Source organism: Vespa crabro, chromosome 4 (genome assembly GCF_910589235.1).
Source record: "Vespa crabro chromosome 4, iyVesCrab1.2, whole genome shotgun sequence".
Taxonomy (NCBI): domain Eukaryota; kingdom Metazoa; phylum Arthropoda; class Insecta; order Hymenoptera; family Vespidae; genus Vespa; species Vespa crabro.
In genome coordinates this window covers 9,776,347-9,802,803 of record NC_060958.1, presented here as the reverse complement: position 1 = coordinate 9,802,803, position 26,457 = coordinate 9,776,347, and the positions used below count along the sequence as shown (strand labels likewise).

At 34.7% G+C, this 26,457-nt stretch overlaps 1 protein-coding gene across 4 annotated transcripts in view; it reads left to right on the top strand.

Moving 5' to 3' along the window:
* Nucleotides 1-26,457, top strand: part of LOC124423799 (latrophilin-like protein LAT-2) — a 45,134-nt gene that overhangs the window by 15,524 nt on the left and 3,153 nt on the right. The window contains exons 3-9 of one of the 4 annotated variants that reach the window (XR_006942164.1): nt 6,952-7,057; nt 21,470-21,729; nt 22,758-22,859; nt 22,959-23,145; nt 24,075-24,158; nt 24,522-24,956; nt 25,065-25,816. Coding sequence is in view for 1 of the 4 variants with exons in the window: in XM_046962005.1 (XP_046817961.1) it covers nt 6,952-7,057; nt 21,470-21,729; nt 22,758-22,859; nt 22,959-23,145; nt 24,075-24,158; nt 24,522-24,578 (796 nt within the window). In the remaining 3 variants the exon portion in view is untranslated. Of the gene's footprint in view, nt 1-6,951; nt 7,058-21,469; nt 21,730-22,757; nt 22,860-22,958; nt 23,146-24,074; nt 24,159-24,521; nt 25,817-26,457 lie in introns of those variants that run through there. The other 3 variants (XR_006942162.1, XR_006942163.1, XM_046962005.1) reach the window with 3 other exon arrangements.

Here is a 26,457-nt window from a genome sequence, read left to right as displayed (position 1 = left end):
CTGTATGTGTATGTAGCTCGTATCAGGTTTGTTTCGTGTTGAATCTTCCAACAGTTTGAAAGAAAAGAAAGAAAAAATGAAATTAATACGCTTTCTATATGTAGATGTATATTTTTCATGGATGCATTAAAATCGTGAATCTTTTCGATATTTCGCTTACCGCGAAACGCTCATAAAAGTCGTTCCAGCAAGTTTATTTCGCTCGTAATACTTAACGTCCAAACATGATACGAAACTTGATAAATCTGAGGGCTAGCGGATAAAAAAGGGTGTGTGTGGGTGTATGATATTTAAATAATTATATCGTCGACATATATAAATATATAGTATACGTACCCATATACGAGGGGATTATTATCCACCATTATATTAAACTAGACGAACGGATTATATTTGCTCGGTAATAATAATTATCGTTCGCAACGCGACTAAGGGAGAGTTTCGTTGTCAGTTTATAATGACTTTTAATAAAGGGTAAAAAGAGTTGTTAAAAAATGTATTACTTTGATCATTTTATATGAACTCGTTCCTTTTCATTGCAGGATTTCAATTAAATTGCAATCAAAAGTACGAATAATTCGTACAAATGTGAAATGTTAAGAATCGTTCATTTATTCCTATACTAATGTATGTCATGAATTAGATGTGATTACATTTAGTAGTGAGAGATTATTGTCATTAACGCTCGTTACTTTTAATTCAATCAGTAATACGCTCGTTCAGGAAGTTATAATTTTTAACGGAGAAAAAGATAACATGGATCTACAGTTTTCATGATAAATATAATACGCTTCAAATATTCTTGTGTCAATACTTTCGACGTAATGTTTATCTTCATTTCGTCTGATGGAGTCGTGGCTGTAAAGCAAACTAAAAAAGAGAGAAAGAGAAAGAAAAAGAAAAAGAGAAACATGAATTCAGCTGGTGAATCGTAAAATTTCGTGGTCTTCTTCGTGTGGTCGGTACTCGACTTATCCTTATTTTTCTTCCTTGACGTGGAAATATTAAATTCACTGACATAACTCTTACAGAATTTCGTTTCTTTTTTACATCGCATCTTTTTATTAAATGCTTGCTCTCGGAGAGCGAGCGCCAACGATAAAATACGGAAAGTCTCGTTTCACAGGTTGGACGAGTCGAGATAAGAGATGAGATTTGTGCAATGGAAGATATCGGGGTTTTTCGACTTCCATTCGACTCGATTTCTTTAACTTTTTTCTTTTTGTTTAATTTCTTTTTATTTATTTTTTTTATTTATTTTTTTTTTATTTTTCTTTTATTTATTTATTTTTTTTTTTTCTATACAAAAACGACCAACGAGAGCGAGTCGATTGTGCTATAAATACATGCACACGTGTATCCATGCACAGAATGGTATTAAGTAGAATTCGAACTAACGATTTCAGGAGTGGAAATTAGCAGGAACCCGTGCTAATTTGCCACCGAGAGTGGAATTTATTTCCGCCTGACCTCTTTCCTCTTCATCTTTTCTTTTTTTTTTTCCGATTAATTCACTCTCACGAACATAACATACCGCTCAGTCGAATTCATTTCTTTTTTATTTTATTTCATTTTGTTTTTTCCAATTTCACTTTGCTTCTAATTAAGTTTATCACTCTTCGTAGAAATATATATATATATATATATATATATATATATATATATATATAGGATTCAAAATATAGTTATCTACATATAGTTCAAGATCTCTTCTTATTTACATTTAAAGTAGATAGTTGAGTTATCATAGCATTAAGAAAAGTAACTTCGTATATTCGTCGAATACTTGAACGAACGATCGATTTATTCGAGCGTTAAGAGTACTAGGACCGTTTCGTGTAATCATTTATCTTCCATTCAATTCCTCGGGCCATTCGATCGTTTATTCATAGCATTCTGAAAAGCGATTTTCATAGACTTGCGAAATAATTAACGAGCGATACGATTTATGATATAGATATATAGAAAGGAATAATATAAATATATAATAACTACGAACGTGTCGTAACATATTACGTGAAAGTATATTTGAATCGAGAAAATATGTTTTTCGATTTTCAGATGAACTTTTGAAACAAATCCGCGGTCGTCATTGAAAAGTCTCGGGGTCTCATTGTTGATCAACAAACAAAAGAGACGACCCTCTATCGCTTCTCTCTCTCTCTCTCTCTCTCTCCCTCCGGTATTATCGTGCTTTCATAGTAGGAAACCACTTGTGGCTCGGTGCTCGCATTACGCACAACCTTTGATTTATTACGGGAGAAGTAGCAGAATGGTGAGTTCCTTTTCTTTTTAGGTTCTCGCGTTATTTTTGCTTCTCGCGTACTTCCCTTTTCTTTTTCTTCTTCTTCTTCTTCTTCTTCTTATTTTTCTCTGTCGCTGTTCTTTTAAAATAGTTCATTCTATGAGAAACATCATTATCATCGTAATAAAAGTTTCACATAAGACTGTTTGAAATTATTCGTTCTAGCGTTAATTAATAAATCGTAATACTGCAACAGAGCTCGGAGTTGCGGTCGAAGCCTTGCAGAGTTATACCAGAAAGCGGAAAGATTAATTTGGCAAGCCGCTACGTGTACAATCATACCAACTTGTACGTACATACGCCATTACTCATACTCAAACGTTTCTACGAGATGAATAATTCAGAAGCGAACGAGAATCACACTGTTGGATTTTAGAAAGCTTCTCGACGCTCGTTATTCTCGCCCTTGCAACTTCTTTTTTTTTCTTGTTTTTTTCTTTTTTCTTTTTTCTTTTTCTTTTTTTCTTTTTTGTTTTTCTCCTCTGTTTTGTTACGTCACAATTTCATCGACGCAACTATCGAATGAAATTCGATAGCAAAGATCGCTTGTCGAAATACGACTATATTGTTAGACAAAGATATCGTGTCACATTAATTCGAAAAGGTTCATCCTATCAAATCGTACAAAGTGCAATTTCGAAGAAAGCCATGCCGAGTTAAAAAGCGTAAATTAAAGGAAGCTTTTCGGCTTGTTCCAGTCCATAAAACAATGAGTAAATCTCAATAGCTTTTGAAATTCAAGTCCTCACGGTAGCATCCTTTTTATCATCCTTTCTGATACACAACGTTGTACCTTTATGAGAGGACATCGTCGCTACCTCTTTTTTCTTTGATTCCTTTGAAATACCTAATCTCATCGATCTATCTGAGAGGAATACCTTCCTTCGGAGATAATAATTTGATTAATATTTTTATAAGGACTGGGATAATAATGCGATTATTTATATATGTATTCCTTGGTTGTCATTCCTAATAATTAATCGATAATTGTTAGGAAAGAAGACATGAATATCATAAATAATGAATAAAAAAATTCTCGATTAATTAACGAGTTTCTTTATGTCGTCGAACTTTGTAATATCCAGTATAAATTCGTTCGATAACGATTACGTAGTCTGTTTTCTTGAAATGATAACGAAATCGAAGCCGTGCGATTAAAAGTTCTCTCTGGTGATTCATATTTGCAATGCAAATGTCGGCTTTATTATAAAAACACGTTCGACTATGAAATTTCTCCGTGATCGACGGATATTTCATCATGGACGTCCCGATATGAGAGTCATTGATGCATGTAGGTATTCTGCACATCTGTGTCGGCTATACGCATACAGCTGTGTAACGAGTTAGAGCGAACCAGTCGGTTGACCTCCTCAAAATAATAATTAAACAAAAAACAAGATTGAAACATGCGAACCAATCATACGATTTTCGTTTAATAATCTGCATATTTCATCAGCAGAATCTGCAATCACTTTCGAAACAAGTTTTTTCTAATGTCAGCAGAAATGAAAAATCAATGCGCGAAATTTATAGTGTTTCAAACGTGACTTTTCAATAGAAAAGTTTGCTGGATCGTATCATTGTTTATCCAAGAATTTAATGACAGGAATACTTATTTTTATTTTACGATGTTGGAAATATCAGCTTCGACGTTAAATGAGATTCATGGAGATGTCAATTTTATATAGGGAGGATAGAAAAAAATCGAAATAGAAGTTGAACGTATTCGGTTAAAAAACTTTTATATCCGTGGAGGATTTAAAATGGTAGCGTCTTTGGTTCCTAGGGTTCTTGATTTTAGATGTCAGAAGCTCGATGTAGAAGAATATAAAGATTCTCGATAAGAGAGGCATTTTCTATTTATACAGTCTGTTCTCTTTTTTTTTTTCTTTTGTTTCTTTTTTCCACTCCTTTTTCTAGTGCTTAACAATCAAGCAAATTTACTGGTTGTATGACACGCTCATGAGCTCTTTGAAATTTTCTATAAGCTGCAAAGAGAAAAAGAAAGAAAGAAGATGAAGAGAGAGAGAGAGAGAGAGAGAAAGTTAAATAAACGTGTTTTTCAGAGTTAAGTGAACAAGTAGTTACGTTCGTCTGTATAATGTGTGATATTGTAATTTTCTTTTCATAATTTATTAACGTCATCTTAAAGTCCGTATAGATATAATGTAAATTACAATATTCCATTAACATGACAACTTTTATGTTTTATCTACCTTAATTATATTTTTTCACCGAAGCAAAGAAAAATATCGAAAATGTCGTTTTCTTGCATGCACAATTTTATTGGTGCTAGAGAGACATCGTCTCTTTTTTTATATCTCTGTTTATAACATTTCATGATTTATCATCGAAAGATAAATTGTATTTTTACTCTTGCAATTACATTGAATGAATAACTTTTTGTTTAAAAATTGGGTATTTTCATTTCGTGAGCGCAGACCATTGGTAAAATAAATAATAAAACTTTTCATTCGTTTGAAAGAATAACATAATGTTCTGACAGATAGGATACTATTGGCAAAATTTCATTTAACTCAAGTAGTTACCTTTTTTCTTCTTCGATCTCTCTCTCTCTCTCTCTCTCTCTCTCTCTCTCTCTCTCTCTCTCTCTCTCTCTCTCTCTCTCTCTCTCTCTCCCTCTTTTTCTCTCTCTCTTTTCTTTCCTCTCCTACCATTGAATGTTTTTTATCGTATGAATTATTCACAACCGAAACGAAATGAAAAGTCACAGGTATTTTTTCGTTGAAGGTCAATTCTTCGAAATAGGGAAAGGAGAAGTTTTTTCTTTGTTGGCGAACGAAACGATTATTTTACTGGTCCTATATAAATTCCATAGAATTTGATATTATCACTTCGATCCCTTAATGATATCTTTAGCCATAAATCTTTTTGCTCTTTTTATAACTTGCCAATTTGAATAATATTTTGTCGACATGTCAAAATAGTACTTATTTTCTTTGAAACTTAATTAAACTTTTGGAAAAATCGCAATAACGTAATATTACTCGTATTTAATTAATTACAATCATTATTATTTCTATATAATGCTATTATAAGCATACAATAATAAATGATAAAATGTATTTTCTCGAAATTGTAACGATGATCCTCTTTTTCATTTATATTCGATGCATTCTCTGGGTAAAAGAATTTTAATAAAATAGAAAAAAATATATATATAATAATAATTAAAAAAAAAACAAAAAAAAAAAGAAGAAGAGGAGGAAGAAAAAGGAAGCTAGAAAAAAAGACGAAATACGATCGATTATGAAATACCACAAATACGTGAAAAAATGAGCACGATACTGAATATGAAGTCTCAATCGATACCATCGGTACATTCCGACATGTCCGATAATATGAAAATTCGTAATTAAAGACTCGACGAAAGTACGTGAGGCTATGCGCAATGAAATATTTCTTTTGAAAAAGTTTGATAATTTTTCTAATGGAGATAATATAGGGAGGAAGTTTAAATTTGTAAAAATCGCAAGATATCGAAAGAAGAAAAGGTTTTCTTTTCCGAAAGGACCATCAAGGGTATTAAAATGCAATGCGTTTAAAATTGTATAACACGTTGCGTTTCTGTTGCATTAGTTTAAGAATCTTACTCGAAGAAAGTACGAAGTTTTCCTTTCTTTTCTCTCTCTCTCTCTCTCTCTCTCTCTCTCTCTCTCTTTCTTTCTTTCTTTCTTTCTTTCACAAGTTGTTTCCTTTTTTTTTTTTTTCTTCCAAAAGAGTTAAGTGATTCAGTCTTGTTTCTTTTCACTGCATTTCGAAGGACATCCCCAAGTTTTCTACGAGTCTAACTGCGTTCTATCCTTTTACGAGCGCTTCGTATACAGTGGTAAATTCGACATTGATCCTTTTCGTGTAAACCAACTTTATTTGTTCTAAATCTAACATGTGTCCTATTGTTGTTCCAATTTGTAGTAGATAGGGATTTTTCTACAGGCTTGTCTTTATTTTATTTATTAGTTGTTTTGTATCTCTCTCTCTCTCCCTCTCTCTCTCTTTTTCTCCCTCTCTCTCTCTTTTTCTCCCTCTCTCTCCATGTACAATCAATAACTTTCTATTTATTCGTGAATGAATATGCCTTTTAATACGCAACTGACTTTTAATACGCATCAATATTAGTTTGGATTAAATTTTGTTATATATAGTAGTAAAACGTGATCCTTTTTTTTTTTTTTTTTTTTTTTTTTTTTTTTTTTTTTTTTTTTTTTTTTTTTTTTTTTTGTAAACGATTAAGGATTAAAAGTTTGAAAAATATATTTTTCATTCCAATCTAAATCGTTAATTCGTGTTTCTTCCGTCACACCTTTGCGAAATAAGAGTGTTAAATCAAATTTTAACAGATATGGAATAAAACGTCTATAGATGTAGAATCGAGTAAAGAGCATATACACGATATGCGGCGAGGGTTTAATAAAATATAAATCTTCGTTGGGAAGGATGGAAATTTATGTCCTAGCGATGACAAGCGATTTATATTCGAACGAAGTTTCTCTCTCTCTCTCTCTCTCTCTCTTTTTCCTCTCTTTCTTTCTTTCTTTCTTTCTCAATCTCCATTTCATTCTTTTATCATAATATCATCGACAGAGAAAATAATCCAAAGCAACATTTTTTTCCTCTTGTTACAGTCTGTTCTCCGATCTGAGAAGTTTGGCAGGTACCACTCTCATGAATCTTTTGGCAGCCCTCTTCATGGTTCAACTCCTTTTCATCGTCGGCGTAGGAGGTGTTCAGGTAAGATTTTACATCGACCAGTATCTATTTGTTTCTTACCAATAAAAGAGAAAGAACCCTCTTCAGCTGTTAGCCAATACTTTTTTTTTTGTATCTCTATCTTTTTTCTTCTTTCATGGACTTTTCTATCTTTACAATCGAGAGTACTTGGAACCAATCGAAAACAAAAAATATTTGATCGATCGTTGAACCAAACCATCTTCTTGTTTCTCTTCCTCATCTATTTACTCTTTGTTCACATTTCTTGTAAATCCAAGTTCTCTTTAATTAAGTCTGGGTTTTCCTTTGTCCTTCGAATCGTTGCAGTACACAGGAAGATGAGCTTTGAATATATCGCGCGTACATTTCTTTGGATGTAAAAAGATAACTATAGCGTTGACATTCGTTGTAAACCGCGAAAAGAGCAGGAAATGTTTTCCCAATCCCTTTGAGATGATGCTCTCGGACGGGCGTTGAAAGCAGGGAGGGCAAAGAAAAGCAATGAGGAAAAGCGGAGAATGGAAAAGTGGCTGGAAATACGAGACCGTTGCTACGTGCTCGCTCGTAAGAAGCTCTGTATAGAATGTATACATGTATATATATATATATATACATATATACATATATACATATATATACACACAAGTACAAAGAAAGCGAGAAAAATGGCGGTATTGTCATAAGCTCTAAATAGTATTACGTCGAAGTCGAAACGTTCCGACTTATCTTCCTGGAAAAAAGATACTTCTTGCAATTTCAACCTACCCTCGAGCATTCGTACTTTCGCAAACTCGGTCTGATTTTTTCGTAGCTTCTAAATTTTTCGTTTCAAAAAATTGCTCGTAAAAAGGATGTCGCTCGGTAAACAGGAAATCGCAAAAAATCGATTACTCGCAATTGAATATTTAATGATATTTTATCTGGTTGAAAACGTGAAAAACATTAAAAAAAAAAAAAAAAAAAAAAGAATTAATGCTTGAAGAATAAGAATACAATTGAATATAGTTCTTCGTGTTGTATCCCAAAACGTTGATATATACTTCAGATGACTCGTGACATTATTCCCCTGAAAGCAGGACAACTTGTTAAAGGGTAAGATGGACACACTGGAGGAAGGTGAATTTGTTAAATCATTTACAAGACGAATGACACCTTGGGGTTTTTGTGAGTGAAACTATATATAAACATACAATTATCAGGGGTCACGTAAAAGTGCTATTTTATTAATACGCCGCATAAAATCCTGAAGTACTCAGCTTGCCTTTCTTTCTTTTCCCTCAAAGGTATAACTCTAATATTTACAAGAAATGATCTTCAAATACGGCTGCAATATTCATTGAGTTCCCAACACGTCTGCTCTTCTTATTACTACACTCTTGAAACTACTCAGCTCGTATGGTGCGTTCCATTTGTGTCTCTCATTTGGATTAGCGTCGAGGACTCGACACTTAATTAACGCGGCTAATGTGTTCTGTGAAAACAGCTGACAAACCGAATGAATAGAAAAATAATTGAAAGTTGAATAAGAAAATAAAGAAACCGTTTGTTGGAATTCAATAGAAAATTAAATATCCCCATATCTACTTCTTCTTCTTTTTCTTTTTTTTCTGTTTTTTTTTTCTTTTTTTTTTCTTTTTTTTCTTTTTTTTTTTTTTTTGATGCGCCTGGAATGCAAGGAACGTGAACGAACATTCCTGATATCGTGGATGTTACGAGAGATGCGATAGAAGTATGTCGGAAAATCGAAAAGGCAACGAAAGCTTTTCGAAATCGAAACGAACGTGCCGAGTGGTATGTTCCGCTTCGTATATTTTTGAAAGAAAAATTTTATGATAAAGAAAGAGAGAGAGAGAGAGAGAGGGAGAGAGAGAAACGTTGGAAAACCTCGAAAGGAAAAAGAACAAAAGAACAAAATTCCACCCTAGTTATTTTAACTTTGAGCGAATCTTTACAAAGTCTAAGCGAATATTATACATGCGCACGACTTCTATGAACCGCGTGGGATATGTGCATGTATTCTTTTGGACGATGGCGATAAAAAGAAGAAGGAATGTTTACATCATTAGTAAAACCAGTACGGCCTTCGGGATGAAGGTGTTGTACTTGAAGCGGACCTCTCATGTCTCTGACCTGTCATCTCTCACTCTACCTCTCTCTCTCTCTCTCTCTCTCTCTGAACTCCTAGCGTAATTAAGGCACTGTTTCGTATGTTGTAGGCAACGTTCTGCTCCGCGTGTATATACGGTGACACGTTGAAGAGCACTTAACACATCCACGGAGGATTTAATGATTCCGCGCTGCAAACGCGAAGTACGACCTTTAAAGAGATTCCACTGTGTCGCGCGAGAAACGAACTTTCCATTCTTGCCTGATTTTTATTCTCTTCTTTTGAACAAAACCCTCACGCATCTTGTTGTACAACTCCCTCGCGTTATTGTACGCCCGCTTGGTTTTTTTCCTCTCACGTTTCTCAAACGCGATCAACGTCGGATTAAAAGCACGGAATAATTATTACGCGCGAAATGTCAAGAAGTAAAGTTGTCGCGCGTGTTGTGTTCTCTTGTTTCTCGTTGAAAAGAATATACGGTGAATAAGGGAAAAAAAAAAAAATAACGAAATAAATAAAAAAAAATTCTTGGCATAGATTATTGACGAAAGAATGAAATAAATAGTGAAAGAAAGGAAAATGTGATGCAGCGATTGTTATTGCAATAACTGCATAGAAATCAATGAAATTCTGTCGACGATTTGAAAATTCTAAACGATCGATGGACTTGCGCACCTTTAAACATAAACAGCGTGACACATTTGTCCATTTTTTTTCCCCCAAGGAATTTGGGTTTAACTTTTAAATCAGCCGCGCGCGTACTATATACAATCAAACAAAACGTGTTTAACAACAATTGTATCGTACAATGGTATATAGAACAAAGAGCTTGAGAAATCATCGTCAATGGCAGGTCTATTGTTCGGGCAACGCATTCATCGTATAAAGTGATACGTTTTTTACATGGTATAGCAAAAACGAAACAATAACGAAAGAAAGAGATAGACAGATAGATAGATAGATAGATAGAAAGAAAGAGAAAGAGAGAGAGAGAGAGAGAGAAAGAAATATTTATTACATGAATCGTACGAATGAAACAATAGAAACTTTGTCTTTCGGGTTAAATCTTTTAACCGAAAACGTCGAAAGCGTCTGGCCGGTAACTTTTACTCGCTCTTACTCCTTATGGCGATACCATTATTTTCCGTTAGAGAAACATCAAGATGGAAATAGGTAGATGGAAAAGAGAGAAAATAAATTTAACTCACGAAAACTTTTCGTATTTTCCTAGCATAGATTTCTTTCGTACCCTTTGCACCGAATTCGTTCTTGAGGGATGGTAAGAAAAACGCTGTAGAATAGAAAGAAAGAAAGAGAAAGGAAGGAGGGGGAGGAGAGAGAAAGAAAATAGGAAAAAAAGAATGGAAAAGAGATGTGGCGAAAGAGAGAAGAGAATGAGAGATGATGTGAATACGTTCGACTTGCGAATACGAAAAATTTCGGAGAATGAAGTCTCTCGAGTAAAATATTTTCATCATTCTGTCATCATGTCTCATATTATCGGACATATGAGATTCATTGAAAGTTTTGATTTTATGTTAGCCATAAAAGTCAAAAGTAAATAAAAATTCACGAAATTTTAAAACCGTCGAATTTCTTTTTGTCTTTGTATGTTAGGATACGTTTATATTAATCATAGTTTACACCGTATAGAATACGTCAATAGGACTTACAGAGTACACCATATGTTTCAAATTCAGCGTATACTTCAGACCACATACCACGTGAGCTTTGGAATGTGATATATTACGGCTGGCATTAAGCTCAACGCGTTTCACGTCCTTGTATTACGGTTTACTGAGGTGGAACGGGCCGAGTAATGGGCAAGTACTTCGCCGTGAAGCGATGCAGAAAACGCGCCGTTCTTCCAAACCGCAAAAATACTTATCGGGATTCAGCTGCGACTGATTTACGATCGAGATTATCCTCTTTCGATTATGCACGCCTCCCGATTTTATTTACTCAAACGTGCACGATTGGCGAATAAATAGTGCATGAAAAATATTAAAAATATTATCGAAGTCTTTTGTTTCCCTCGTTAAAACCTTAATTTGAATAAATTTATATTTCCATAATATGTAGTTAATTTGTACAATACAATTTGGACGATTTTCAATAGACACATAGAATCGTCTATGTACGTATTAGTCTATATCAGTCATCCGTCAAAGCCATTTCGATGGGTGGAATGTGTACGTTCACGTGCTGGAACGTGAGATATTTGGTACGAAATGTAATAGACGAAATTAAATAGTTTGTTTGAAATACTATAGATAATACGACGTCAATGACGACAACGACGATTGTACAACATTAATTAAAAGTAATTACTGCCAATAAATGTTATCGTAATAATACGGAAAATAAATGATCGAAAAAAAGAGGAGATAGATAATGAAGAGAAAAAAAAAATAAACGAAGAGAAAGATTCATTCTCGATAAATCCTTTTATTTGCGGATTAAAAGTTACGAGCGATCGTTCGCAGCGAACGAATCGTGCCAATTTGTAAGTTTCATTTTCCTCGATTTTTAGCGATATCGTTCTTTGCGATTTATGTTACGTGAATTTTCGATATGGAAATAAATTCTTTTCGTTTGGAACAAATCCTTAACACCTTCAGGCTGATGTTGTCGCCTTATCATTCCAATAATCGGTTGATCCTTGAACGGGTAAAAAAAGAAAAGCTTCGAAGAAAAATCATGTGAAGCATCGATCAGCGAGAATAGATAAAGTTCAACTTTTGTAAGTATGTATTTTCGGGTGACATACAAAAAGTGAAGATCAAGATGAAACTTTTCTTAAGTAGTGGGAAAAAATAGAAAGAAAGTAGAGAAATTTGAAAAGAAAGGGACTTATTATAATGAAATCAAAATAGAACTTTCTCAGGGAATTTCTCTGTAAAGTACTAGAAGGGAAGGAAAGAAAAGAAAAAGAATAGTAAAGAATAGAAAAGAAAAAAGATGAAAATGGTCTAGCTGTAATCGTCTTAAAAGCGTCCAAAGTTCTCTTGGATGATCTTCGGACATTTTTAAAGTATATAAATCATCTAGTATCGCAGCTTCGAAAAGAAAATTTTGAAAAGAAAAAAAAAAAAAAAAGAAAAGAAAAAAAAATTACATCGCAACATAATATTTTCGATAATACATAATTATTATTTTAAACGGTACAACCAATTGGGTCCCATTCCAAAAGGTATAATTCAGTGTATAATTAAATTTGCAAAATTCCGAAACAGATTTGCCTTAAATTATTCTTAACAATGACTCTATTTAACTCGTAAACTTTGATTCCAAGTATTCGGAATGTACTGCTGCAATGTTAAAAAAAAAAAAAAAAAAACGAAAAAGAATACAAATGAATAAAAATTGCAGTTATTTATATTTTATACGTTTCTTTTTTCCTTTTCTTTTTCTTATGACAAATATTATATTTTAATAACGCTTATAATTTTTATCGTTCGTATACGACATCTGAGCGGATGCATATTGATATTGCGCACGCATGTACATGTATAACGAGGACTTCGGAAGGATATATGTGATCCAGAAAAGAGAGATAGAAATATATATACAGAAAAAGAGAGATAGTGGGAGAAAGAGAGAGATAGCGGGAGGGATAGAGCGATCGTGCGCGCAAGTGTAATACAGGAAAATGCATCTTCCCGGTATTGCAGCGAGTTGGACGTATAGCCTTGTTATTCGAACCACGCTCTCTTTATCGATCACATTCCACTTTGTTGCCAGGATTTTTAACAATAAAGGTCTGCCTATACTATCGCAATTTCATGATTAATGCAATGATAGCTTCTTACGAAATACGTTTCGCGAGTAAAGGATGATTTAATGCGTATGATTTTACGTTCAAAATTATTTTGATGTTTACCTCATAAATAGTTGTTTAAGCGAAACTTTGATGTCACGATTTTTTTTTTTTTTTTTTTTTTTTTTTTTTTTTTTTTGAATGAAAATGTACTATAAGTATCTCGTAGATTGCGACGAAGTGTTGGTATAGTTTTTAGAATGCAAAAAATAAAAATCTTTCTCCCTAGAAAACCGCGATAAAGTAGTCGCCGCAATGCAGCGTACCTTTCGAAGTCAGCAAGCTTGCGGCTTAAAATTCGCATCTCGAATGCCTAAGTTCGTTCTTTTTCTGCTATTCCGCAAACGGACGCAAACGGAGACCAAAATAGTCACTGATACGTGCGGTAAACGGATCTTTCCATGGTATCTTCGAGTTCGGCGGATACGTTTAATCTTTCTCTCTCTTTCTCTCTCTTTCTCTCTCTTTCTTTCTCTATTTTTCTCTCAGTTTTCGTATATAAAAGAACCAAGTTGAATTCAGAAATTTTGCGAAGTCACGTACATGCCACATAGAACATTCCTCTCTTTTGTTATCTTTGTTTGGCGCATCGCGTGACTTTAAACTGAAACTCCAAGGAATTATCTTATCTCTGAAGGAATATTTGAAAGATAGATTGAAAAAACAGAAAAGGAAATTACTGATGTTTCCATAGAATTTCTACAGACCAGTAATAGTAATAACGTGAAGGGAGAAAATGGAAGGAGAGAGAAAGATAGATATATAGTCGCAGGATCATAATCGTTTAATGAACGACCTTCGATACTATTAATGTTACGACTATGTTAATAGGATTTTCGTTAACGGGAAGATCAGAGAAATTCTTGGACCGATCGATAATCGCATAACGAAGTTTAATTAACGCTTATATCCCATTTGCATCGTTTCATGGCGTTACTCGATCGCTATTTCAATATATACGTGTCGTTGTTACGACGATAATACCTTTCATTGGGGATATTGTGATTTTTTCACATTTTTCTTTTTTTTTTTGTTTGTTTTTTTCTGTTAACTGATCCATCCTATCTTTTCTCTTCGTTTTATCAAACACTTTTGTCCAAATGATCATTTCTTATTTTTCTTATTTTTTTTCATTGTCCTTAAACTTTTCTTCAATTTCTTTTTCAGTCCTAATTTCTTCTTCTTCTTCTTTCTTTTCTTTTCTATGTCTTTTATATACTTACGTGATCGACCTGCTTCAGATCGTGCGAACAACGTGTTCGTCGATAATCGGTCGATAATGCAGATTAATTAATACGTGCAAGCCGTAACTCGAGCACCAAGTGCACATTGGTTTTAACGCTCGAGTTAATTACTTCGCTGGAAGAGCTCTTTTTATGAACTCATATTTGAAACGAACGCATGTAACATATCGGCTGTCTTATTCATTCTTCTATGTAAATTACGATATGCGTTTGCGCATTCGTGATGTAAAAGAAGCTGAACGTTCATTCGATCTTGATTGAAATTTGATGGCATCTGCAAGAAAAAACATACTTGTTTTTTTCCACGATCCTTGAGTTTTGCACTCGTTTCAAACATAAAATACATCGATATTCCAATGGGAATATTTCAGATACAAGAGTGGGAGAGAGAGAGAAAGAATTTTGAATTTTTACTCGATCGAGATAGAATAAGGTAATTTCGCGTCTGCATAAAATTGCTATCCTCGTGCTAAGCTTTAGTGCATATAGATTTCGCGCGAAGTCACAGCCCTCTTGTTCGATTTATCCACATATGTTAGAGTTTCCTTTGCAGTTCTCCTTATTGCTCGCGAGTTGTGCATGGAATATATTCGCGTATTGAATCGCATAACACGTGTAGAAACTATCTAGAGAAATCATTTTTAGACAATATGGTTTTTCATGAATCGAAAGTTTAATCAAAATCTCGATCGTAAGTGAATACCAATTTGTATTTATATGTATATTGGTACATCACGTTTATAGTAACGTTTAATAACGCACCTGAGACTGCTCTTGAACAGTAAAAAAAGGGAGTAAGGGAAAACGAGCACTATCTGAACTGTACCGATACTCGTTAAAATCGGTCGAGTGCTTTTCACGATAATTGCTTTTAAGAACGCCCAACCAGATGCGATCACCTGTTGTAGGTATATACGTATAGGTAGATGTACTAGATGTAAAATGCAGACGATACACGTGATGGACGTACATATAAATATTTGATGAAATAGATTTCGTACTCTAGCTCAACGAGAAAATGTTGTGAACTAATTCTCACAAACTCGAATGACACGAATAAGGTAATCGTACGGAGTTGACTACCATTATGTCGTTTGTAAAAGGGAGATTGGAAAGTGGATGTAATCAAGGAGCTGAAGAAGAGCGACGTCCCATTCGAGAGAAGTGAGATCGACCTCTTTTGGACGTTCTTTCTTTCATTTATATCTTTTCTCTTATTCGAAAGTAGTTCGAGCAAGTCGAAAATTTCTATCCCGGTTCTTGTTCCAAAGACAAAAGAGATTAGACTTTTGTCTTCGAAGAAGATGAATCTTCATTATTTTCGTACGAGCACATTACCATTGACAAGTTTTGAAAATTATAATTATAACATTTGGACGATTGTAATAATCGATTGAAAAAAATATAGCACTATGCGAATTTGATGAGAAAATCATTGTAGTCGAAAAGAGTCTTTCTTCGTCGTTACTTTTCAATTACTCTCTTTTACAATAGATCATTAGATGATCGAGTAACTTTTAATCTCTGTTTATAAATTATCTTACGAGTCAGCTATTGGATAGTACTTACTTTATTTCAATTACTTTTTCAGCATCGTTTATTATAAAGATTTATCCTTAATTCAATCTTCGAAAGCGTCTAAGCAATTATCATTTATTAAAGTCAAGAGACATTCATAGAGTTGATTCGTGCAAAGGAGTGAAAGGGTTTAAGTGGACGAGACACTTGAAAAATATAAGTCACGAGTAATCCAGTACTTTCTTTCTCTCTCTCTCTCTCTCTCTCTCTCTCTCTCTCTCTCTCTCTCTCTCTCTCTCTCTCTCTCTCTGCTCTACATGCAAAAGTCATCCGATAAAATTGTGGAAGGTACTCGAAAGCGAGCTTGGTACTTCGATAAATCAAGACTTTATCGTCGTTGTTGAAGTTTCATGAATTTAAGTCTATACTACTTACACGATAAAAGAAAGAGAGAGAAAGAAAGTAAGCCGAAGTAAGGTATTAAACGGAATTCTTAATATAAATCGATCCAATGCAATTTTCCTTGCGTGTACTCATAGTAAATAAGATCCACATATATAACCGCAATATTCTTTCGTAAAACAATATAACATTATCTGTGATCTTACTTTCTCTCTCTTTCTCTCTCTCTTGCTCTCTCTCTCTTTCTCTCTCTCTCTATCTTTCCTTCTTGTGCACGTCCGAGCACGAGAGCGCTCTTTCTGCATCATCTTTACATTTATTTACCGCAAAACACGAGGAGCTCTGAGTTATAAAATTGAAACTCGAGGTTGCTTCGTGTTCAGTAATTCGATCAACCCTTTTTACCTTACGTAATATCCGCCCTTATAACATCGAGCGTAATACTTTGAAGAAGGTAATACGGCCCAGCCGAACCGATGCTAGATAATCCAACAGGATTATCCGCCGTTGAAAAGTCTATCAGAGATAGAGCTGTAAGGATCCTTATTCCCGTATAGTACTCTTCTTCTATCTCAGAGATGTTAGTTTCGATAGAAAGGCGAACCACGTACGTTTTTCTTTCAACCATAGCATCGTGTCTCAATGGATCGTTCGAAGGATCTTTCCAGAAAAGTCTTACTCTGATGTATCCTTGTTCTATCAAACGGATTAATTCGAAGAAACGAAATTCTATGTCGAAACTGGAAAATTACTTTTTCTCCGGCGATTAAAGAAACTTTTGGAAAAAAATCATTAAAATGGATTGCGGACTATGAGAAAAACGTGATAAAGAGTTTATAGCGGTTAATATATAGCCCCTTAGGATGGCAACCACAAAGGTAATTTTCGATTGAAATACGAGTCACGTAGGAAAAGAATTCAAGGTTTGCCGTCTTCAAACTCGCTTAGCTTTTCAAATGTAAAAGCCTTAAAGGGTTCGAACTTTTGGAACTCCATTGTGCTTCTCTCGTTCACATTTCGTACGAGCTTATCGAACATTTTCTACATACTTACGTAGTATATACCTTCCTTATTTCTCTTCATCTTTCTTCTTATCGATCGATCAACGAAATATGACAATGCGTAGAGGAAATCAAATCGCGATCGTCTTTGGAATTTATGAAAGAGACGAGGATGGTGAACGATTCTTATTCGATCATATAATTCCTTAAAAGGAATTCCCGTGGCCATGGGAATTCGCATTTCTATTTCGCTCGATCAATTAGTAACCGCATGCGTGTCGTTCCGCCGTGCCATTAATTGAAGTTGCGTGGGTGACGTGCTTCTTCAAATCGTCCTCATTTTGCTCTCGACAGCCCATACGTCACGCTTATATATGTAAAAGGTACATAGTTGGAAAGGGTTGGTAGCTTTCGAGAAAATAGATAAAAAAGACCAACAAAAAAAAAAAAAAGAGAAAACATTGGCATCATTTAATTATTCATAAATCGATCGTGTTCTCATTAATATAATTACGATATATATATATATATATATATATATAGTTCAATCAATTAATTAGGTTAAACGGAAATATCTACAGGCGTAATTAAAATACCTATTGATATGAAAATTATTCCAATTATTAAAGAAATCAATCTTTATATCGTTGTATCTCGTATCGGAAATAGGAAAAAAGAAAAAAGAAGAAGTCAAGTACAACGACTCACTTTTCTATTGGATAAAAAATTGTCTAACGAAAATGCGAACATTTCGAATTTATTTCCTTCCTTTGGTGGTTCAAACAGAACGATGTTACTGGTCTACCTCGATAACGATAGAAGAGCTCGTCGCGAGAAATGTTTTATCTTCTTTTGAAGAGACACGGACGATTAATCGAGCTGCCATAGAAAAATGACACTTCGATTCAGCGACGCGAATTTTTACGACGTGGGCGAGAAAACGTCTTGTTAGGTTTTATGTTCCATGAAAGGACAAAACGTTTTCCCTTTTTTTCTTTCTTCTTTTTTTTTTGTCTTAAAATGAAAGATATTTATAGAATACGTAAAACGTATCATCCTTCTAAAGCATCCAGAAAAAGATGTAAACCAGCATTCCTTTCTGTTTTCTTCTCTCTCTCTCTCTCTCTCTCTCTCTCTCTCTCTCTCTCTCTCTCTCTCTCTCTCTCTCTCTTCCTCTCTCTCTTTGTTTCTCTTTCTTCTTACTTACATCCACGTAATTGCGCGGCAAGAATGTTTATAGCCCGACTAAAGAGCACTTTTTTCTTGCGAAAATAGTTGAAAAATATTGTGACCTTGAATGAACAGCCCCATTCATTTCGTGGAATTCATCGCAAGGATATCTTTTATCAACCATATTTCGTCCTTCTTTCTGTCTATCTTTTGTTGTTCTCATTTTCTTTTTTAATGATATGACAATCTAAATCATCTCATTTCATCGCTAATTTCATCGTAAAATCTTTACGTTTGACGTTTGATATAATAGTATCTTCGTTTATTACATCATCATCAAGAAATAGCTACGATTAATAAGACCGACACGCGAAAGCCCTCACTATTCGGGAAGTTATAGAACGTGTGACGTGAACTATTTCGAGAATGAGCACGAGCGTCTCGTGCTCGTAAATCATCCCCTTCGATATAACCGTAACTCCTTAGACCTTGTTTCCTTATCCTTCTTTCTAGTATCATGTCACATTTTTGTAATGTTAAAAAAAAAAAAAAAATTTTTTTTTTTTTATTAAGCTTAAGATACAATAAACAATTTTTCAACGTACAAAGTTTTCAACAACGCTCGACGAACCGTAAACTGATCGAGTGTTAATTTGAAGATTTTTCTTTTCTTTTTATTTTTTTAAATATCTCTCTTTTACCTATAAAAATATTATAAATATTTATATCTATATCAGTAATATATGTCTTAATTGATCATAATCACGAGCCCCTCGTTTTTTTTCATCATTACGTACTCGAATCTATGACTAAACGTAAACGATACGAAATAATAATTATCTCAATTATGGTTCACGTTATAGAAGTGAATCGTTACTCTCGTTAAAGGACGCCACGTATGAAATAACAGGCATATTCTCTGAAGTTCGGGTTCGTTATATCCCTCATTGATGTTTCGTCGTTCGACTTGTTGAGCACGGTGTATAGTATACGCTTGAACTAAATTGTGAACGTCTGGCAAATTTACGTCGTTTTTAATATTGTATTTTTAATTATATCGTATATAATTGTACAATGAGTTGCAAAAAGAGAAAGAAGGAGAGAGAGAGAGAGAGAGAGAGAGAGAGAATGAGAGAATGAGAGAATGAGAGAAAGAATGCGTTTATTATATTAATACGAATATGACATTCATTTGAAACAGAAGTTATTCAGAGTTTATCGATCGAATTCTCTGCATTTAGCTGTATATCAATTAATAGATTCAAACAATAGCTTTTCAGCTCTCGCGTGAGTTATCTCACCATAATACGAAACGAATTCCGATAATATCGTAAGTTTCATCCTTTATGAATGGGATCCATTCTTTTTCAAAATGGCTTTATCAGTACAATGATATATATCGTACTTTTTGAAACCGATAGATATACAAACATTGTTAAGGATTCAATATATGAAAGTTTTGAGCCCATTGAACATACATTGAAATCGAAAATGGATAATGGAACTTTGGTAAGATCCACTTTTCTTAACCGATGTTTGTCGTCGATAACATTTTCTTATAGAAATCGAGAGAAAAATACGAGAGAAAAGAACGATGGAAAGATGCTGTGGGATGTCGTCTCCCCTTTTAGAAATTTAATCAGTGAAACTTGGTTGAAATTTTCGAGAGCCTTATAATCTTGAAACGAGAGCGAAAAAGAGAGAGAGAAAGAGAGAGAGAGAGAAAGAGAGAAAGAGAGAAAAAATAAAGAGAAGTCTTTCTATGTGCTATACGATCAACCCCCAAGGAAGTCAGAAGCATCTTCGAGGGTTACCTACCACTTTTCCATCATGGAAAATTTAATTGGTAAAGCCTTTGACAAAAGTAAGATTTCAAGTGTAATGGTGTAGTATGGTATATGGTACTATCTTTTCCCTTTGACTTATTTTCTCTCTCTCTCTCTCTCTCTCTCTCTCTCTCTCTCTCTCTCTCTCTCTTTCTTTTTCTCTTTCTCTGCCACGTGGGCGTCTCCTTTAACGAAGATTACAAACGTGTCTGTGAAATACTTACGCGCTCTTTTTAATTATACGAAGGAAGAAGGACAAACAGGCACACTTTAGAGTCTTAATCAACGTTGAAACACGATCCGATCTTTCCGAGTTTAAATAAATCCTCGCAACCGCTTATCTCGTTTATTATAACACACACAGCTTGTAGGAATTTTAATTAATCCGAGCCTTTACGAATTTTACTTTACAAACGACGAAGAAGTTAATAAATTCAACGTTATTACTTTCCGAATATAAATGAAGAAGAAAATGGATAGTTGCTTTATTAAAGAGAAAATAGAAGAAAAAAAAATAAGACAATATATATATATATACACGCATAAATATATTATTAGCATGATCGAACTCCTTGTTAAAATTCAGTGAACAGATGTTCTTACTTTTTCTTTTATAATTTAATTGTTTTAAGTTCGTTTAAGAAACGTGTATTTAAGTCGGTAGAAAATGAAAAACGTTTAGGGAGAAAAACGTTACATTAACTGGAAAAGAAGGAAAAAGAGAAATAGAGAGAGAAAGAGAAAGAGAAAGAGAAGACAGAACGAAAATATGAGTTCACAGAGAGTAAGGCGAAGAGTTGCCCTCGTAAAAGGCGAGAAGCAACCGAGGCGAATAAATAGTTTATCATAAATCACATGCTTTCGTATCACGTGCCGGATGGGCCTTGATACATTTTTCGAAGCACGAGTGCGTCGTTAGGATGAGTTCTTAGATGGCTGAAAGCAGAATGAACAAGGGACGAAGTATAAGGGATATGAAAGCAACATCACTTTGTATGGTCCAAAGTATCCTCTTCGTTTCAAGTCATGTAAAATCTTTCAAATTTTTGCCTCTTTTCCCGTCGTCCTTTCTATGGACGACAAATTTTAACTAATAATGATACAATACGAACGTAATTAAAGGAAAAAATAATAAATTATCCTTTGTAAATACTATAAATTGTAAACGTATTGTTAATGAATCTTTATTTTATTACGTTTATTGAATCTAAAAAAAAAAAAAAAAAAACAAACAAACAAACAAAAATAAAAATAGGAAATAAAAAGAAATAAACGAAAGGAAAAAAAAAGAAAAAATAAAAGAGACGATTAAAACGAAATCGATTTGACATTAATCGGCTTTCAGGATTCGGAGCTTTGCATTTCCCTCGGATTGAGCCTTCAATATCTGAGGGTATCGGTGGTTTGTTGGTTAGCTGCGATGTGCCATCATCTCTATGCCACAGTGGCCTCAATACCTCGTCGTGACGATCCTCCTACGTATCTCAAATATAGCGTCTTCGCCTGGGGCGCACCCCTTGTCACTCTTGCCGTTGCTACCCTTGTGCAGAGTCGAGAGAGCAATGATTTCTGGAACGTTGTGGATCTGACGCCGTTCAACTGCTGGTAAGAAAACTGCTCCCTGTTTCCCCGAAAGATTTACCTGCGAATCCAAAGTAATTCGATATTCTTCTCTTGCTACGCGACTTTAGACACGAAAAAAAGTGAGAAAATCATGGAAGAACGTATCGCGATTTTTCTCTTCTTTTTCTCCCCCACGAGGGTATTCTTTTCATCCGTTTATTCGTCTTTTTATCAACGAGTCCGTGGTTCCATAAAGATCTTTAGATCATTTTACCACTTCTTCTTCCTCATCACCACTCAACGTCCTTTTCTTTCTTTTTCTCTTGTAACGGAGATGGAAGACACGAAAGGGCGATAAGGATCGATTTCGGAGTACCGAAGGGCTGACCGAAAAAGAAAAAAAGGGAATATTATATGGGAGTCCTTATCTCGAGGAAAGAAAAGCATTAGAGTGAAACTCGATACGTCTTTCGTATCATATTCGGTTAAATAAGTACGGTTAAAATAAAAGGAAAAGAAAAAAAAAATTCTTTTTTGTTTAACCTTATTTCGAAAGGAAGCGAAAAAAATGCTAGGCCGACCAATTTATTTCTCTTCTACTGCGCGATTCTTGGTAGAACACGTAGGTAACGTAGTGAAGTAGTAGCAGTGATAGTAGTAGTAGTAGTAGTAGTAGAAGTAGTAGTAGAGGGAAAAAACAGGTCAGACATAAGAAGAGTTGGGCAAGACAGAGTGAAAATACGAGTTCTACGGACCGACCACAATCGTATTTAATTTCTACCATTCGTTGCAAGAGGTGAGACGTTGTTGTCGTCTACTTCGTACCCTTTTCTTCCTTTCACCCATTTCATGTTTTTTCTTTCGTCTCGGCTCATTCGATAGGCATAGTCAGTATAGTCGAGATAGTCGAACGTAAATAATTTCTAAGGTACGAACATAAGTCGCGTTAGATCTTTGCCATAAGAAAAACGATTCAATTAATATACATATAAAAGTCATGTTCCTTTTCTCTCTTCTTTGTTTTTTTTTTCTTTTTCTTTTTTTCTTTTTGTTTCTATTTTCATATTCAGGTTTCTTGGAACGAACGCAACGGTCTACGCCTACGGATTGCCAATCGTCCTGCTTCTCATGGCCTCCGGATATTACCTCGTGAAAGCCGCGATCGTATCGAGGTATTGAAAGCTTCGTGAGAGACCAAGCGAGAGCTTGTAACTTGTTCGCTAGTAACTCCTAGAACAGGATCAATATTAATCGATATCTAACACGCGCAGGTATACGTGTAGCATGCAATTGGAAATCAAGCAACGCGAGAAAATGAAGAGGAGGCGTACGTTACAACTGATGCTTTTCCTGAAGGTCTGCATGGTAATTGGTTTCGTGGCAGCTTGCGGTGTAGCTTCGAGGGTATGGAAGATGCCTTTTCTATGGGCTGTCTTTTGCACGGGTCATTCGCTTCAGGTAAACTTCTATCATAATCTTAAAATAACAATCATTTATTTTTCTTTCCCTTTGTCTCATCTATCTTCCAACTTGTCTTCTTCTTATTATTATTATCTGAAATCTCTTTGCTCAAAGTTATTCTTTTATCTTTTATCTACGCATTCTCTACTCTTCATCATTTATAGAAACGAAAAGAACAGAAAATAGAACGTATCGCCCGCAGTTATATTCACGCATACCAACGAACTTACTTCCGACAATCCCTTTGAAGGGATTTGAACAAGTTATGAGTATTAGTATCAGAGAAAGACGATCTCATAGCACGTTTCTTTTTTTTTCTTCTTCTTCTTCTTCTTTTTCTCTTATTCTTTACCTTATTAAATCGACTGAATTTTTTTTTCTTTTTGTTTTATTCAAGTTCTCACATTCGCAAGAATACGTTCGATTATAACTTATCGATTCCTCGACAAAAATTGAACTGTTCTATAGTAGTATTTGAAAAAAGTTTAAAAGTACAATTGACTATCCGACAAAAGATAAACTAAAACTCGGCCGTGAGAAAAGGTCCAGAATTCTTTTTCTTCTTTTTCCTTGAAAAGTTTCCTCGAATGACTTTTTATACATTGACGTTCGATATCTCGCGGCTAAGAAAATCACGAATAACTTTTCAGCGTCGATTTCTTCGCGGGGAAAAAAAAAACTTCGTCCTCGTCATTCGATCTAACGTGCTTACAGAAAAAAAAAAAAAAAAAAAAAAAAAATACAATTTTGGAAATACTTGACGATATAAATAAAATCGATGTTGACGTACAACTCTTTTTCAAATTTCACTCCCGCATATTTTCTACATTCTCGCTTCTCTCTTTCTCTCTCTCTTTTTTTTTTCCCCCCCCCCATGAAACTATTTATTTTTCTATTTCGTCGCTCTACTAATTCGTCCTTTTCAGGGTCTCTCCGTGGCACTGTCGGTCGCATGCAATTGCAGAGTGCTCAAAGTCTACGCGAGAAAATCGCATCCTCAACCGCAGCAGGTAAAACGAGCTTTTTCTCGATGAATATTCTTCGTTGTTTCTGCTAACGACGGAACATGTTCGATCGAATTTTTTTCGTGTTAAAGTGTGATGAAATTTTTTTTGGGGGAGTAGTGGAAGCGAGGGAGGAGGGGATAGGGATGAAAAAAAGAAATATTAAGGCAAAAAAATATTTTCATTTTCTGTCGCCTTTTGAAAAAGTTTTATGAACGGAAAAAAGATCGAGGATTTTATATTTTTCGTAAAAGTGTTACGTTATATATATATATATATATGTGTGTGTGTGTGTGTGTATATATATATATAACGTATATAATCATTTTCTTGTCTCCCCGGCTGACAAAAGAATCTTTAAATTTACAGATCACCAAGTCGAGTAGTAGCATGCAGCTGCTCGCACCTGCTCCCGATCCAGTCTAGATCGAATTCCTCTGTAGGTTTCAATCTAGACGGTCTCATTTTAACAACGGATGGAAGAGAGAGAAATAGAGAGAGAGAGAGAGAGAGAGAGAGAGAGAGAGAGAGAGAAAGAGAGTGTGTGTGTGAGAGAGAGAGAGGGAGAGATAGTATCGAGTGAACATACCTTGTGAGAAGGAAGGAGGAAAGGAAGTTACGGAGATAGATCGTGTCGTCCACGCACCGTCGCTATTTTTACATCAAGATTAGTTCACAGTTCACTTACGAGTTCGTTACCCTGACCTTCCACGTATCGATGATTTAACTAACAAAAAGAGATACGAAGAAATATTATAGGCCAGAATATCAACAATTGCTTCTAACGAAAGATCGTTAAAAATGGTCTGTCTGTTTTATCATGTTTAATACTTTTTTCAGATCACAACATCCAATTGAAGAGTATGGAACAAAACGCGAAAGCTTCTTACAGATTTCTTGCGTTTCTTACAGGTATTTTCAAAATGGACATTAGAAGGAACGTAGAAATAAATTATTAGCGTTTTCAACGAAATCGCGCATTTTTGTACGATTTAACGCGAGTGAGAATGATAGATAGATCAATCCTTTAGGCTGAAGAACATATCATCGTTTGAATATCGACGTAAGTTTGAATATTTTCTTTTTCTTTTTTTTTTTTTTTTCTTATTCTCACCTTTATACAACCAAGAATCGCTGGAAGCTCGTATATGTGCGTATCACCAAGAAGAAAAATATATTAAATGCTGATCGATCAACATTGAACGACACAAGTATCGAGTTATGTATTGAATGATCCACAGGCTGCTATCCTGCGATTCCTTGGTGGCCGATCTTGTGGTCGACATTCTGTTTGTGGGAGATGCAATTAACATTCTCTGCAGCGAGAAATCTACCCAAGATCGCATTAATACGTAACAACAACTACAGCAACAACAACCAATATTAATAATAATAATATTACTACTACTACTACTATAACTACTACTACAACTACTACTACTACTACTACTACTAATAATAATAATAATAATAATAATAATAATAATAATAATCACGCACGCGCGTAGTCTTATAATCGCATATAATCCACATATACATACATACATACGGAATAAATATTTTGAAATCTTTTCAATGTACCTGGATCATTGAAATCGATTCCTTAGACTAATTAAGACGGCCTCTGTGGAAAATACAAATTAGAAATAAAAATATAAAATAAAGAACAAGAAGGAAGATAAAGAAATGGAAAAAGAAACGATAACATCACCTGCTACGTTCTTCCCGACAAAAACAAGAAGAGCCAATGACGAGCTCTCTAGCTCGTCGGGGAGAGGTCGAAGGCTTAGTGCCTTTCGAACGAGTCGACTATCCGTGTCATCTCCCTTCGTCCCGTGACCATCCTGACGTTTAATTATCGGAAACGACCACCGCGCACCGACGAGGCGACGCAACGAAGTGCATCCATTTCACTTGGTCCACTTTGTTGCACCGCCGACTCGCGATAGTTTGACGGTATAGCATCTCTTCGTTTTCTTTAATAAATCGTTTCTTTTTCTTTCACAGTTTATATCTAATATTCTGTCTGCGTATACGCTGAAGATTTGTTTTCGAAAGAAAGAAATTATTGTTAAATTAATAGCGTAAATATAAATTTAAGTTAAATTAGGTTAGTTACGATTGACTGCAACAATTGGATAATTAGATAATTTGATTATTGATCGTAAAGTTAACGCGTTAACGAAAGAAGAAAGAACGTAACCAAGAGCTCGCCAATTGATCTTCGCTTTGTTGATGCCAGGAAGTCTGGAGCCACCAAACCTCGAAACGTCTCACTGATACACAAACTACTTTTTCCCATATC